Source organism: Seriola dumerili, unplaced genomic scaffold (genome assembly GCF_002260705.1).
Source record: "Seriola dumerili isolate Sdu_G_001 unplaced genomic scaffold, Sdu_1.0 BDQW01000435.1, whole genome shotgun sequence".
Lineage (NCBI taxonomy): Eukaryota > Metazoa > Chordata > Actinopteri > Carangiformes > Carangidae > Seriola > Seriola dumerili.
Genome location: NW_019174690.1, coordinates 780,511 through 795,440, shown reverse-complemented (window position 1 = coordinate 795,440; position 14,930 = coordinate 780,511). Strand labels below are relative to the sequence as shown.

Sequence of the window (14,930 nt, the reverse complement as noted above, 5' to 3'; positions counted from 1 at the left end):
TGTAAAAGAATAAGAGCTTAATGGTAATAAATGTGAAGATGAAATACTTGGACTCTGATCATCACAACACCTCTGCCTCTCTCGTCTCTGACAGAAGATGAACCTGCCTGAGTTTTATGAAGAGTAAAGCTGGAGTGTGGGAGTCAGAGGCTGAGAAGTGACGGTTGGTGTCTGTGGAGCTGTTGAGGTTTTAATAAAGAGGCAGACTTCAGACTTCAGAGGCGACGCCGTGCTTCAAAACAGGTCTGGGTTTCTTTGCAGACTTGATCCAGCATGTGTTCACAGGCAGAATCCCCCCCGGGAGAGGTGATGTCTCTGGACTTCAGTCCTCCAGCTCTCAGAGTTGTCAGTCAATCTGGAATCACTGGGCTGTGCGTGGGTTGAGTTGGGTGGGCTGGGGCCGGGTGGGGTGGGTTGGGGTGAGGGTTTCATGTCAGTATGTCTTCTTCCAGGAGCGGAGGTACAGCTGGATGGGGATCAGGGGGTTTCTGTTCTTCAGACTGGGGTGGAAAACATCGAAATCTGCCTTCCTCACTCTCTGCAGGTAGTCCTCCAACACCACCTGCAGCAACACAACACCACAGAAGAAGAAGAAGAAGAAGAAGAAGAGTCTGATCAGGTTTGGAGAAGGAATAACCACGACATGTTTTCTAGCCTGTTAATCAGACATTTCCTTTCTGCACTACCGGACAGGGACTCCAGGAGAAACCTGTATTTCTTTCTTTTGTTGTTTTTGAAATTTGGATCAATAAATCTGCGCGCACACCACAGAACACACACACACACAGACACACACACACACACACACACACAAAATCACATATGCACAGAAATAACCGCTGCTGCAGTGCAGAGGTCCAGTGCGGCGTGAAAAACATCACTCTGCTTTGAGGAGGGCAGAGAGGTCGGCGCCGTGTTCAGACTGAAGTACAGTGTTTTCTCTCAGCTCTGTATTTACAGCAGGTCGGCTCAGCAGCACTGTTATGATCACTCATCACGAAAAAAGCTCACTTACTGTATATATAATCTATAATCAGTGTTTTCTTGCAGTGGGAAGGTGTAGGTGTGTGTGTGTGTGTCACCGTCAGTTTAAACCTAAATCTGCTGCTTTTAAAAAAATCTGTGTATTTTATCAGTAAAACCCGGAAACAATGAGACAAATCTGCTGCTTTACTGTGTATTCATGTGTGTATTTATGTTTTTTTAAATAAATGACAGGAGCAGGAAATATGTCTCAGGAAATGCTGCATCACAAACTGTATCACTCTCAAGACGAGCGTTTCTACGTTTTAAGATATTAAACTTTACTGTCATACAAATCTTTTACCGTCTCTGTTTCCAGAGGACGTAGGTTGGATGATGTTCTGCTGCATTATTGACGCCAAAATCCTACGTATGGTTCCTTCTTACTGTCAGAGACCTGATGATTTACGGTGGTGATATTGTTTTTATTTGCATCGTTACTGTCTGACGGAGAGGAGGGGGAATAGCTGAAGGTGTTGGGGAAATGACGACAGAGAAAATGACAGGTAACAGGTTTGGGATTTTAATTTAGTAAAGTTTTGTAAAGCAGAACATCCTCCCTCTCGCTAACGTTTCGGTCTCTCTCGACCTTTGGGTCGTCCTAACCATCAACACACTGTGATGCTGAGCAGCAGCAGTGAGCGGGACCTTCTTCTTTACAAGACTTAAGTGATGTTTTCCAACACACCTGCACCTGAGACGTGAGGACGTGCGAGTTTAACAAGGAAACATGTTCCAATATAACTAATTATACAAGAAACAAAGTTTATCTAAGTGACTGAAATATTATACTTTCATACTTTATCATCTTTGAGATATCAGGACGTACTGAAGTGTAAAGTATTTATCATCAATTATAATGACATGTTTTATATTATTGCAGCTGTGCTTGACTAGATTATCATTATTATATTATATATCATTATACGTATTACACTATATTATCATTATCTGTTCATGCAGCTGCTCAACTGACAGGAGGAGTTATAACTGTTGACAAATACATTAACAAACACTTTAAAATTTAAAGTTTCTTCACCTGAAGGAAACTAACTGCTGCTGTTACTCCTCTGTTTGTTTAACCGGTGTGACAGAGACTGAATCTGCAGCTGCTAAACACATGAGAGAGTTTGTGTAAATGTCTTTATACGTTCAGAGTCACTTTCCTGAGGCGTTCCATAACTTTTTCCTGATATTCTCTGTGTCTGATTAATGAATTGATCCCAGGGTTAAACTAGACGTAGATACAAATACTGACGTTCCAATGATAAATGCTTTTTTCCTTTAAGCAGAACGTCCTCACTTTTTTAATGATTGCCCACAACTTACATCATCACTGCACAGATTAATCCACTTTCCTCTGTGTGTTTCATTATCAGAAGCTTTAAAACAAACCCGATATGAACTAATCTATAGTGAACACACACACGCCTGCAAACACAGTTTGAAACCTGTTATTTGTATTAAAGGGAGGAAAAACTATGAGACAGTGTGTTTATCAGAACAGCAGTGAAACACCTGGAGAACTAAAACTGTGAATGTGCAGGTTTCAGTGGACAGATCTCCCTCAGGCTGAAAGTTGATGATGTGGATGTTGGACTTCAAACTTTTTCAGCCACAGCTACAAATCAAACAGAGGTAGAGCCAGTGTTTTTGACCCTCAAGGGACATTTGAGAAATCAATTGAACTTGTGATTGATGAGAAGTGGTGAGGCTAATGAGTTCGGGGTGCAATAGAAAGATGAAGAATTGTTTAGCCTTGTTTTCCCTCTGTGAACTTCTCCCAAGGACCTGTATCTGAACTAATGTATTTAAAGCTCCTCCAGTGTAAAGGTCTCTGTCCATGTGTAGTGTGATTATAGATCAGGTCTAGCTTCTATATTAATACTGTGAAAGTATCAAAGCCTCAGTCCACAGAGAAATGCACACAGCCTGTATTCAGAAACTGAGCCTTAAAACCAGCCGTCAGGACTTCTGGAACTTTGTGATGTCACAACAAAGCAGTCACCACGCCCCGCCCACCTGGACCCACCATCCAAACCTTTACAGGATTTGGTTTCTCTGAGTGTTTTTACCTGAAATCTGCTATATTTTTATTGGATCACTCAGAAAACAGTCAGCCAATCAGAAGAGAGGCTCAGAGCCTCCTCTCTTCTGATTGGCTCACAGACCTGTTGTTACTAGAGCTGCAGAAAGAAGCCTGAGAGAGGAGATGTAAAACTACACTGAGATGGTTTTCATATCTTCTGATGGATCAACACTTCAAATAAAACACAGAAGAAGAGTTTAAAAGCTTTTCTTGAAAGCTTCACTGAAGTTTTAAGACATCTGATTTTTATTTTTAATCCATTTCTCTAAGTTTCTTAGTGACTTTTAAGTAGATTTTGTTTTCCAGAACAGATATCAGCAGTTATCTGACTCACCGTCTGCAGGAAGGCCGGCGTGGCAGCTGGTGGAACGTTGCTGCTAAAAGATCGAGCCTGAAGGAGAAAGAAGACGAAGACAAATTAATAAAAAAAATTTAGGCGAAGACACATTCACACGTTTTAAAGACGTTGCAGGTGTCAGCTGTCTCACACTCCAAACACACGATCAGCCGCTTCCGTCTGGACAGTTGGGAAAAAAAAAACAGCTCACTTCAAACCTCTCCGCAGGGCTCGTGCAGGGATTTGTTTAAAGTTTAGGGAAAGATTATTTTCAGTAGCTAAAGCAACTGCTTCCAAAATCAACTTTATTAAGAGGGTTTGCTGCTGGTTGAAGGCAGAAATATGGTCCCTATGGATTTACTTCACGGCTGCGAGCGGATACAGCGATTATGGAGGTTCCATTTAAATCAATTAAATTTGTGACGGTCCAGAGCTGAGTCTCTTTGGGGGACCGAAGAGAACATGAGGTTCTAGGTTCAGAAAACTCTTCAAAGAAATACAGAATCAAAACTTTATTTTTTGTACAAACTTATGGATTCAAAAAGGTAAATTTACCTCTTCTTCTGTCCGCTCTGGTGGTGGTGTAAAAATTAAAAAGATATAAATCAGAAGAGAAGAGTAGGAGCCAGAAACTTCTCGACTTCCTGTTCGTTTAGTTGTTTTGCCACTAAATCAATACCGTGTTTATATGTGACTTAATGGAAACATTTCCACATTTAAATGAGAGATTAAAGTGAAGAGAAACTGACAACAGGCCACCAATATACCAACATATTTAACTATAAGCTCACGTCCTGCTGTTACTGTGATGGATTTCAGCGTTGTGAGACACGGAGGCCATTAGACTTTCTAATGACTAACATAACCTCTGTTGTTCTTTGTCAGTTGTTAATGTGGCTCTTCTCTAATTGACTGAGAGCCAGGGGAGGACAGTAAACAGTAAACACATTAAATACATGCAGTGAAGAAGAAAATCCTCAGTTATATCCTGCTTTGCTACTGTTAGGAACGTTCTTAATTGCTATAAACAAGGTTCAAATAAAACATAAATGCTGATGAATGTTTGGGCGGCAGCTTAATGAAAAAAGCCTCTAAAAGAAAATCAATGAGTCGTATAATTGGAGGCTAATAAAGCTCCAAACCAGTTGGTCCCCGACTCCTGAGAGCTCCATTACTGTACTGTGTGTTTAAACCGTGTGTGCAGACATTTTGCAAGTTGTAAATCACTGCATGTCAAATCATCCCCCTGCAATTTGAATTTTAAGAATAGCACTCTCTGTTTTCCTCCTGCTGTTTGAGATCTGGTTAAGTGGCTTAAAAAGGTATTCCAAAGGCGTTACAAACTGTTGCTGATGTGAGGTTTAGGAGGCACAAGATTGAAGCACATGTCGATCAGCTTGTGCAACCTGACTTTCCAGGACAGTTTTGACAATTAATCGAAATCGTAGTATGGTCAAATGTTGCGGAGCTACAGAGACGCCCCGGCCTACGAATCTGATTCTCCAGATGTAAAGGAAACACAGAAATCACATCATCATCATATTTATATTTAAAGATTAAAGATTTCAACATCTTCCGGGATTTCAGGAAACCTTGAAATATTATCTAACAGTTAAAGATGGTGATGTTTTATATTTTTCCTTCTTGTCAACAAATAATATCCAAAACCAACAATGAATGGATCTCTCTAACAAGTCTGTGTGTCTCAAGCCTGCACCGTGAACACACTGTAGTTCATTTTGTGCTGCAGGAATTAGTCCTAAAACCTGGAGACAAGTTCGTGTTTTAGCACCTGAAGTCTCCTCAAGTTTTCTGAATGGGTTTTTTGTTGACAGCTGAAACACAAACTCTACGACATAAAATACGTCAGTAAATACCTGAGTCCTCATTTGGTGTTGACGTCATGTGACACTGGTGTAGTTGAACTAGTGAAGATGATCCTGCTGAACTAAACCTCAGGATCAGAAACTGTTTTTATTTTCTCTAATAATCCAAAACACAACGGAGAAATCCTATTGGCTGTTTGTGGAGGGAACCAGGGGGAAGCTAACTTCAGGTGGACTACAAACATACTTCATCCCTGCAGCTCTTAACCCACCGATGAACCAATTGGGTTAATGGGTTAATAATTCATTTCTTTTTATTTATTTTGTGTAAATGTATGTAAATTAGTTTACATCGTGTGTTTTGTACTGAAGTTCATTAACATATACTGTCCCTATAAATAAATAAATAATCCGCTGCTGAAAACTTTCCCCCGCAAAGCATCTGACTCAAACTACTGTGGCTGGTTATACACACCACACTGTTTTACTTTGTGTGGGATCAGACATCTGAATTCCCTCCGTCCTGCGAGGCAGGAAACGTCTGTGCGCTTCCTCTGTGATGGAAGAAGATACCAGACTCCACTCGGTCAGTGGATCCCCTCTCACTCTTCAAAAATCAGTTACAGCTCCATCTCTCTCCTCAGTCTACTCACACAAACACTTCAAGCACCTGCGGCCCTGGCGGCACTTGTGTCGGGGGCGGAGCAAGGCGCTGAGTGTGGAGGCACTCTGTGGAGGTTTCTGTTTGATGTGCGGCGGCCCGGGTTGTGTCTCGCTTTGCACAGAAGCATCTGCCAAATGAATAAATGCCAATGTAAATGTAAATCCCTGCAGAGCGGTGGAAAGCCTTCCCAGAGGAGTGGAGTGTCACAGCAGCGCGTTAATACCCATGGACAGCTGTGACGGTACGAGCGCGCCGGTCTTGTGGTACAGGTGACAGGTGAGAGTACCTACGTGCTGTAAATGTACGTGAGCCTGACTGGCGATGTCGTACACGACGTCCCGGACGTTCTGCTCCCGGCTGCCGCGGATAAAGTCCTCCTGAGACGCTCCGTGCTGCAGAGACACAAGAGACAAACACGCTCATGTTTTGGGGGCACGACTGATACGACAACTTAACAACTTGATGACGGAGCTTATCACTGCAGCTCAGCTGTTTCCACTTCAGCTCCACGAGCACGAGAGCCCAGGCTTCTCTTTAATCTGTCAAAAAGGAGACACTTAAACTGCTGCAGGTCTGTTTCTGGTGCACCAGCAACATCACCCCTGCACTTATTTACACACAAGCAGCCCCCACTGCACAACACTGCACAGGGTTTCAGTTTCATCTTTCACACAGTTAATTTAATTTAGCTGGTAACATCAGTGCAGACCAAAGCGGAATATCTCAACCCACTGATGGTAACTACTGCTGTGGCATCTCCCTGTGTTTAACCTGTTTATTTTCCATTTTCTTTCTAAATACTGTGCATGTATGTATATATTTCTATATGTATAAGACAGAATATACATTTTATTCTGTATAATCAGCACCTTTGCACAAAAAGGATCCTTTCTTATCCTCTTAAAGGAGTTTGTTCTACACAAAGTCTGAAGTTCTTTGCAGTTCATCCACACGAACATCTATTCTCATCAGAGATCATTTGGCTTTAAAAATATTATATATCTTTAATATAATTTATTAGTAAGCAAGCAAGTAAGTATGTAAAGTTTATTCAAATAGTAACTTTCACAGATAAAATCATAAAAAAGTACAAATGTTTATGATGCAATATTATGTTCAAATCTTGCACGCTGCAGATTAGAGAGGAGAACATCTGTGCAGTTTGATAAACAATGATTTAACCACAGGACGTGATGTCACCTTGAGCTTTGTCATGTGTATTTAAATTACTTTTTTTTTTCAAATTGCCAGTCAGGTTTAGGAAACAGCGATCAGCGTCTTCCTGCAGCAGGAAACAGCACGAGGCGTAAAATCCAGGTGAAAGTCAGTCGACGCTCCTCCTGTGAAGATGTGAGACTTAATGATCCGTTATTATTCATGAGCAGGTGGGTCACTGAGAATAAGATAACCCAACATCATCGACAGAATGGACTAACAGGATAAACAACAATCATTTCTGCGCAACTCTCAAACCTCCTCGACAAGTAGAGTTCATTTCTCCACTCGCATTTTCTTCTGAACGTCTCAGACCCGCCGACTGTGACGACTTAATTGAGGCTGTCGGGCGAAACCGATCTGACCCTCTCTCTCTTCACGGGAACAAAATAACAGAATAATTTCCCAGAGAACCGTTTCTGCGAGAACTGGGGGGAAATTGCCTGAGGGCGGACTGAACTCGCAGCTGGGAAATAATGATGAGAAATAACGAGGCGGGAATAATGGAGGGGAAACGTTGAAGAACAGACGAGAGGGAGAGAGGTGAGGCGTTACACTTGTGACCCGAGCAAGCGACTCTTCACGTCACCAACACGCTCGTTCATGCACCTGATAACGCACCTCTTTAACACACTGCATGTAACTCCTGCAGCTAGGAGTCCCTCAACAAAAGACGATGTTTGGGGGGCGTCGAGAAGTTGCAAGGGATCATGGGATGTCCCAGTTTGGTTCAGGATGGTTTGTTTTTTAACCAGCAGCTGAATTGTCCACAATTATGATTATAACCAGTAAAAACTGTTTCACATTAAAAGTCTGTGTTTCCTCTGATAACTTGATCCAGACGTCCGATGACTAAAATCCTTCACCTGCTTAAAATATACAGTTGCAAACGACAACAACGTGTAAAAAGTGAATCTTAGAATTGATGGAAACATTTGGGACATAAAGCAGACGGGAGACGAGACGAGGAAGAATCAGTAACTTCTTTTAAATCACTTCTTATGTCACGTCGTCTTTTTTTAAATCGTCCTTTTATGTTGAATCGTCTCCACATCACCTTTTTATTGCTTTTATTGTGCGTGTTTGTGTGTTTTTATACAACAGCTGCTCCCTCTAATTGTCCTCATTTATATTGAATTATATTATTTGTCCTCCCTCTGTAACTCCACCTGATTTCTCTCCTGCTTGTGACTCTTATTGCTTTTGTTTTGTTTGTCAAAGCACTTTGTAAACTCTGTTTTTAAAGGTGCTGAATAAATAAAGTTATTATATATTCATATTATTATAAATCTAGTCATTTTTATGTGGAAAAGTTACAGATTATAGTTTTAACAATGTTATTTAACTTGCAGGTTGCAGGTTGTTTTGGTACAGACCTGTGTCCACAGCGAAAACACCTGAACGACAACAACAATAAAACCTTTTCTTCTTCACCCGCAGAACTGCATCACAGCCGACATCTGGTGAGGAGGTTATTTTGACAAAATCAACATAAATGCAGCTCCATGACGACAGCTGCGCTCTATTATTGGATATATTAACGTTTAAATGAGTCGATCGTGATGAAGAGCTGTCCTCTTCACTGTCCTGCCGACAGACTCACTCAGCCCGTTACTCCGATCACCTTCACTGTTTTAATGCAGCCAATTCACATTACACTTGTTCTCATTTACATATTTTTCTCATTTTATATCGTTAATATCACCTGTTTTCCTCATATGATTTATTACAGCCATTTTACGAATGTCATGAGTTGTGTCCTTCGTTTAAGCGCTGCTACTCCTAATACGCTAAAAAACATATTTATCAGTTTGTTGAGAAAGCTGGTGAGACGTGATTGCTGACGTGCGTCTTATGTATTTCCTCCCCCCTGTGGTTCACACATGATCAACCAAGTGTCACAGGAAAATGAGTCCCTCTGTTGTCTCTCTGCTGCATCCTGCACTGTTGCCTCCAGTGTTTCTGAATCAACAAAACATTAAATTTAATCTTGTTTTGCTTCTTTAGTCATGAGCTACATGGTTCACATATAAATATATATATGAGAGCATGAGGGGGATTTCAGCACACCAGCAGCCCCCTCTTCAGGCAGCAGCGTGGAGGTGATGTGGGGTGAGTGGGCTCAGGAGGCCTCGGGTCACGAGCGTCATCTCTCCACAGCTGAAGATTTTCTAAGCGCAGAGCCTGCGTGCTTCATGCAGCAGCCGAAATACATCTGCACCGTATATATAACCCCCTCACCCCTCACCCCCCCACCCACCCTGCCCACCTCTCTCAGATCCTCCAGCAGCAGTGTGTTGTTCTCTCTGTGGGACAGATGGCCCACACAAAGGTTGCAAATTGTTTGCAGCGTTTTTCTGTTCATCTGCAGTGTGTGTGTGTGTGTGTGTGTGTGTGTGTGTGTGTGTGTGTGTGTGTGTGTGTGTGTTTATCTGAGGCAGAAGGGTTTAAATCTGAGGCTCCATATGGTTGTTGTGTAACGACCCCTCACTGGTTTGTTGTCGCTTTGTGCTGGATAATGATTTCGTTACTGCTACGACAAGAATATCATCTGACACGATGTCAAAGCCGAAGCATGAGTCAGACAAACATGTGTGGGAGTGTGTGTGTGTGTGTGTGTGTGTGTGTGTGTGATTGTGTCTGTGTCTGTGTGTGTGTGTGTGTGTGTGTGTGTCTGCCTCATGTTGTCTCTGGGAGCAAAACTCAGACTTAAAAACCAGTCGACTGGGGACACGCTTTAACTAGTGTCACGCTGCTGTTAGGGCAAAGTAAGAGTTACAGTCGAGGTAAGAGCTGAATCGCCCCTAAAAATACGGAGCAGACGAGTCTGTGTTAACCCTTTAAGAAACACTACAAATCAATCATTTTTTAATGATTTTCACTTTAACAAAACTCCTCTCTTTCTTGCAATGAGGCTGAGCACTGAAGTGAAACACCTTATGAATATTGACTCAAATGTGTCTGAGCACAAAATATCTAAAAACAAAAGTATTGAAAGTTAGTTTGGTCTGATTCTGAAGCTTATTCACTTCTTTTATCAGATACTTCCTGATTTAACACAGGATAATTGTCTAACTTTAGACTTTATTATCTAAACTTTTATTTAAGAAAAGTTCTATTTTATTTCAGGTTTCAACTTCAACTGGAGTTTTACGCAAAAACAGAATCGATTTTATTTTTTAGAAAGATTGACTGCGAATAGTCTGTGTTTCCACCGAGTGATGTCATGCGATATGATTCTAATTAAACAGGACGACACATTTCCAGCATCTGCCTCTCTGTTGGAACTGGCTCCCCGGGGGCCTGATCAACAGGTGCCACAACTTGAAAGCGAGAAAAAAAAAGTGTTTCCATTTTAATTCTGCAAAATATTACTTTGTGAAATTGTCTGAAAAACCACCTCCTTGATTCCTGTGCGACGTTGTAATTCTCCTCACGTTTTGATGCTTTTATGATTTTGTCTGACTATTTGTTAGTTTTTATTCCCTGATGCTGAAGAAACTATATTTTCATTTCAACTGTATTTGGAACAAAATTAATCTTGAACTTTAATATTTTCTAAAACAAAACAAAGTTAAGATTTGATTATAATGTCCTATTTAAGATGTAGAAGAATGTATGTTTTCGGCATCACTACCAAAACTCAGGTATCAGTGTCAGCAGTGTTAAATATTTTCTAACAACACTCAGCCCTGGGACAAACACTGTTAAGATCAGTTTACAGTAAACACTGCTCTTCATGCTTTTATCTTATATGCATCATTCTCCTTCAGGGGTTAAACAGTAAACAAGAGAGCTGATATCACCGTGAAGCCTCCACTCACCAGCATGCAGATGTCCATGGGCAGGTAGACTTTCCGTCGGCTGCTGTGATACGGAGTCGCTCGCAGACACGTGACGATTCCCTGAGCTTTGCCGATGTGACTGGCTGCGTGGTCGGCGTGCACGTTTTTCAAACCTGCAGAGAAAAACAGACACAAGGGTTGAAAATGATCACATTTTCAACCCGGACCTTTATCCTAACCTACCTATGATATCTTTATCTATACAACTAACCACCAGGACGGGTTTCAGTATCTGAGAATATATTTATGTTTACAGCTTCATGTCCTCACCTAAACACTCCAGCATCAAGTATATCAAGGACGACTGTGTGTTCTCTGAATACGTCTCCAGGTCCTGGAGGTTCCTGTAGGCTCTGTCATCCATATCCTTTTCCTGGTGAAACACACACACTTTCAACGTTTACTTTACAGAACTTAATTTGATTAATTTTAATCATTTTTTGGCTTATAAACTCTTAAATTCAATCATTTTGCACTTGTGACTAATCACAGGTTCCATAACATTTGTCACCTGCGTGCAGCTCAATCACTGAGGGATTTTCCTTTTTCAAGCTGTTTTATTTGTTATTTTTTGAGGCTGATCCAGTAAAACTTTCCAATATTTCATGACAAAATGAGCTCAACTTTCCGCAGAAGTTTTTTTTGTTTTTTCTTCCTTCCTTTCACATTATTAATTTCTGTTGTGGCCCCTTCAGAGGCTCCTGACCCCCAGAGGCAAATACTAATTAAAAGTAATAATATTCTTCTTTTTTACCAACTGATCAAACAGAAAAAAATGAAAATATAAACACAGACACGTGCTATGTAAACTCGCCTTGTGATGACTGTGTGTGAATTTAATGAAGACGACATTCACATGTTACATTCGTGTCTTACTCTCTCAGTGATGATCTTCAGCAGCCACCTCTTTGTCAAGTAGTGTTTCCTCACCGCCTGCAAAACATCGTTCAGACTGTTCATCATCTGATGCTCGCATTAATTAATCAACTTAAAGCTCCTGAGAAAACAATGAAGCTTGACACACACAGAACAGAATGAAGCAGCAAACATTTGACAGAAGATGCTTTCTCACGTTAAATGTTGACATTGTGGCTATGATTAAAACTAAAGACAAATCCTGACACTCTTGCTTAGGTAAGTGTTTCTGTTAGTTCGTCCTGAATCAGTCTGGAGTTTTTTGACGTCCTGTTCTCTGTAGGTTGATATTTACCCTCCACAGCTCGTTAGTGACCGGCTGGTTCGGAGGCTCATCTCTGTAGATTTCCTCTATGGCTGTCTTCCAGAACTCCATCCGCATCAGACCAATGGTCTTCTGGGAAACTGAGTCCTTCACCTTGTATCGAAACAAACATAAGAGGGCAAATATTTAAAACACCACTTAAAAAAGGCCTGGGATCAGAGAAGAGGCAGCTCATTACAGTTTTTAATCATAATTAACTATCAATAATAGGAATAAGTGGTAACAGTTCTTTAACAGTAAGACTAGTAACTGTAAATTGGTAAAAACATCAGTATCAACATCTGTAATCCTCCATCCAGCCTGGCTGTAGGAATACCTGCCTGTGCCAGCTCCACATTAAAGGCTCTCAGAGCCAAAGAGGAACGCCGCACCTCCTCTGGGAGGAGGAGAGAGGACACAAAGCCGTCATAGTCTCTGGACCTGAGGAGGAGGAGAGACAGGAGTGAGGAGAACAGTGAGAGACAGTAACAAGATACACCACATACACACCAAATTAAACTTTGACACTGCTGCACAACGTCTCTGACAACATGTTTCTCCTTCTTCATTTAGCGTAATTTAATTTTTATGTGACATAAATAAGGGGAGAGTGAAATATTTTTCAGACAAACATCGGTGCAACAGATATTTTGTAGAGAAACAACAGCAAAAGAAAGAAATAACAAAATAATAAATAAATAGAAATGATCCTAAACATGCTCCCATCACCAACCAGCTTTTTACAAAAGCTGTGAGATGATGACATTAGTTAGACATTAGCAGTCAGTGTGATGCCTTAACATTTTCATCATATTTCCCCACTACATCTTATATATAAGATCACACATATAACAATCTTACAGTAAGTGAACTAACCACATTTTAATAGCACGATGTATTCACTTCGCTGGACTGACATAAACGTTTGTCGACTGAAGTCGTTTTCACATTTATTCATTTAATTTAATCTTCATTTAATCAGACAGTCTCACTGAGATTAAAATATCTTTACCAAGAAATCACAAGTCACAATCAACAACAAACACAACAGAACTTCACAATACAAGAAACTAAGAAGCTGTGAATCAGCAAACACATTTACAATAGTCAGAGATTAAATAAAACAATATAGATTTAAAATCTCCAAAGTAAATATAAGACTCTAGTTTGTTTCATTCCATTTCAATGATGCACAGTAACTGAAAGCAGCTCTGCCAAAACTTTAACAATAGAGCTTTATAGGAGCTTAACAAACATACTTTACACTTTAGAGGCTGAAACTACATTTAAATACATGCTTATTGGTGAGCTGGGTTGAGCCAAAATGAAGAGTAAACACAAAATATTCAGAGAGCATAATAAGCTTTCAAAATATATTTTTTTTAGCGTTATGAATTTTTACGTTGTCTTCATTTATATGTGATATTTGAATGGAGTCTGTCGTGGTGTTGTTTCCCTGCAAAACGTTATATTCCCCCTTTTTAATGTGTTATTTATCCTTTTATAAGAGTGTTAAAGCTCTTTAAAAGGGAGGACGGGCTGTTTGTAGCCGTAAATTAAGCTGTTATATCTCCCCCAGTAAGGGCGAATTCACTTAGCTTTAGTTAGCTTGTTGTTGTTAGCATCGAGAGACCCACCTGACCAGCTCCAGACAGTACTTCTCATTGTGTTGTGAGTCCGGCGTCGCGCTCGTTGCCGACCTCACACTCCGTATTTCAGCCGCTCTCTGTACACACACACTGTTGGGTGATATCTTCCTGTGGAGAGTGTGGTACAGCGACGTTTTGCTGCTTAATAACCCATGTTTAGCGCTGACGCCAGCTGCCATGTTCCCCTTCAACTTTCAACCTTAATTTGTGTGTCACGTTGAAAACATTCCCCCGGCCAACAGACAAGCCGCGGACTTTACATTCCGCTTCGCTTCGTTAATTAAACGAAGATATCTGACATAAACGTACCTGATAATGATCCTATAAAATAATACAAATTAAAACAAATAATACAGATGACATCTGCTGGATGTTGCCTTCTGTTTTGGTGTTTTTTAATAGAGACTATACACATTCCAACCAATGGTTTCATTCAGCTGATAAACAGGTGAACAAGAAACATACTGATAACACAGAGGTTTAGCACCACCTTAGGTCGACACTCAGGGGAAAGTTGCCCAGGAAAAATAATCATCCTAAACCTGCATCATATTTTAAATCTAATTGTTCTCTATATCCATCAGTCTGAAACCACAACACAACAGATTTTGACAATGAGTAATTTTAACCATTGTCTGATGTGACTATTTTGACTTTATATGACACAGGTGGGGAATGACTTTGACATATACAGCATCACTAATATTGACACCTATTGTTGTTACACTATGCTGGAGTAGAGTTTGCAGATTTAATGATAAGATGACAAATGTACATTTAAATCCAGACCATAATAATATGAGCTGCTCTAACTGAGCAGACGTGGATCCACAACAAGGCCAAGTAAATGTCTTCACGACTCTGAATTGAATATGAGGCCAACAGAAGAACATTTACTCTAATTATATTAATAGCATCATAGGATAAACAACATGCACATGTACTGTAATATTATCAGACAGTATTTTATTTAATCTACACCTGATCACCGGCTCTTTATCTCTGTACACAGACGTCCACAAAAGCATTTCTTCTTTCCCTGTGTCTTTGTTGAACCTCACCA

At 40.5% G+C, this 14,930-nt stretch overlaps 1 protein-coding gene across 3 annotated transcripts; it reads right to left on the bottom strand.

Annotated features, from left to right (window-relative positions):
- Positions 1-409: 409 nt before the first annotated feature.
- ndufaf6 (NADH:ubiquinone oxidoreductase complex assembly factor 6) lies at positions 410-14,058 on the bottom strand. 3 transcript variants are annotated; one of them, XM_022762024.1, is made up of 9 exons: positions 13,856-14,058; positions 12,560-12,659; positions 12,210-12,332; positions 11,876-11,932; positions 11,270-11,372; positions 10,979-11,112; positions 6,230-6,331; positions 3,447-3,503; positions 410-562 (listed from the first exon to the last, which is right to left on the bottom strand). In XM_022762024.1, the coding sequence occupies exons 1-9, from the start codon at positions 14,044-14,046 to the stop codon at positions 434-436; spliced, it is 996 nt and encodes a 331-aa protein (XP_022617745.1). In that variant the 5' UTR covers positions 14,047-14,058; the 3' UTR covers positions 410-433. The 3 variants fall into 3 exon arrangements, with proteins under 3 accessions (XP_022617745.1, XP_022617747.1, XP_022617746.1); XM_022762025.1 differs by having other exon boundaries at positions 527-562; positions 6,226-6,331; XM_022762026.1 differs by lacking the exon at positions 13,856-14,058 and having other exon boundaries at positions 12,556-12,657.
- Positions 14,059-14,930: the final 872 nt, after the last annotated feature.

Bases quoted from the DNA above. Each gene is read 5' to 3' on its own strand.
- ndufaf6 (XM_022762024.1), bottom strand. From the start codon at position 14,046: ATGGCAGCTGGCGTCAGCGCTAAACATGGGTTATTAAGCAGCAAAACG. The intron at 11,933-12,209 runs GTAAATATCAAC...GATGTTTTGCAG, and splicing joins TCACTAACGAGCTGTGGAGG to GCGGTGAGGAAACACTACTT. The intron at 11,113-11,269 runs GTGAGGACATGA...TTTTCTCTGCAG, and splicing joins CTTGATGCTGGAGTGTTTAG to GTTTGAAAAACGTGCACGCC.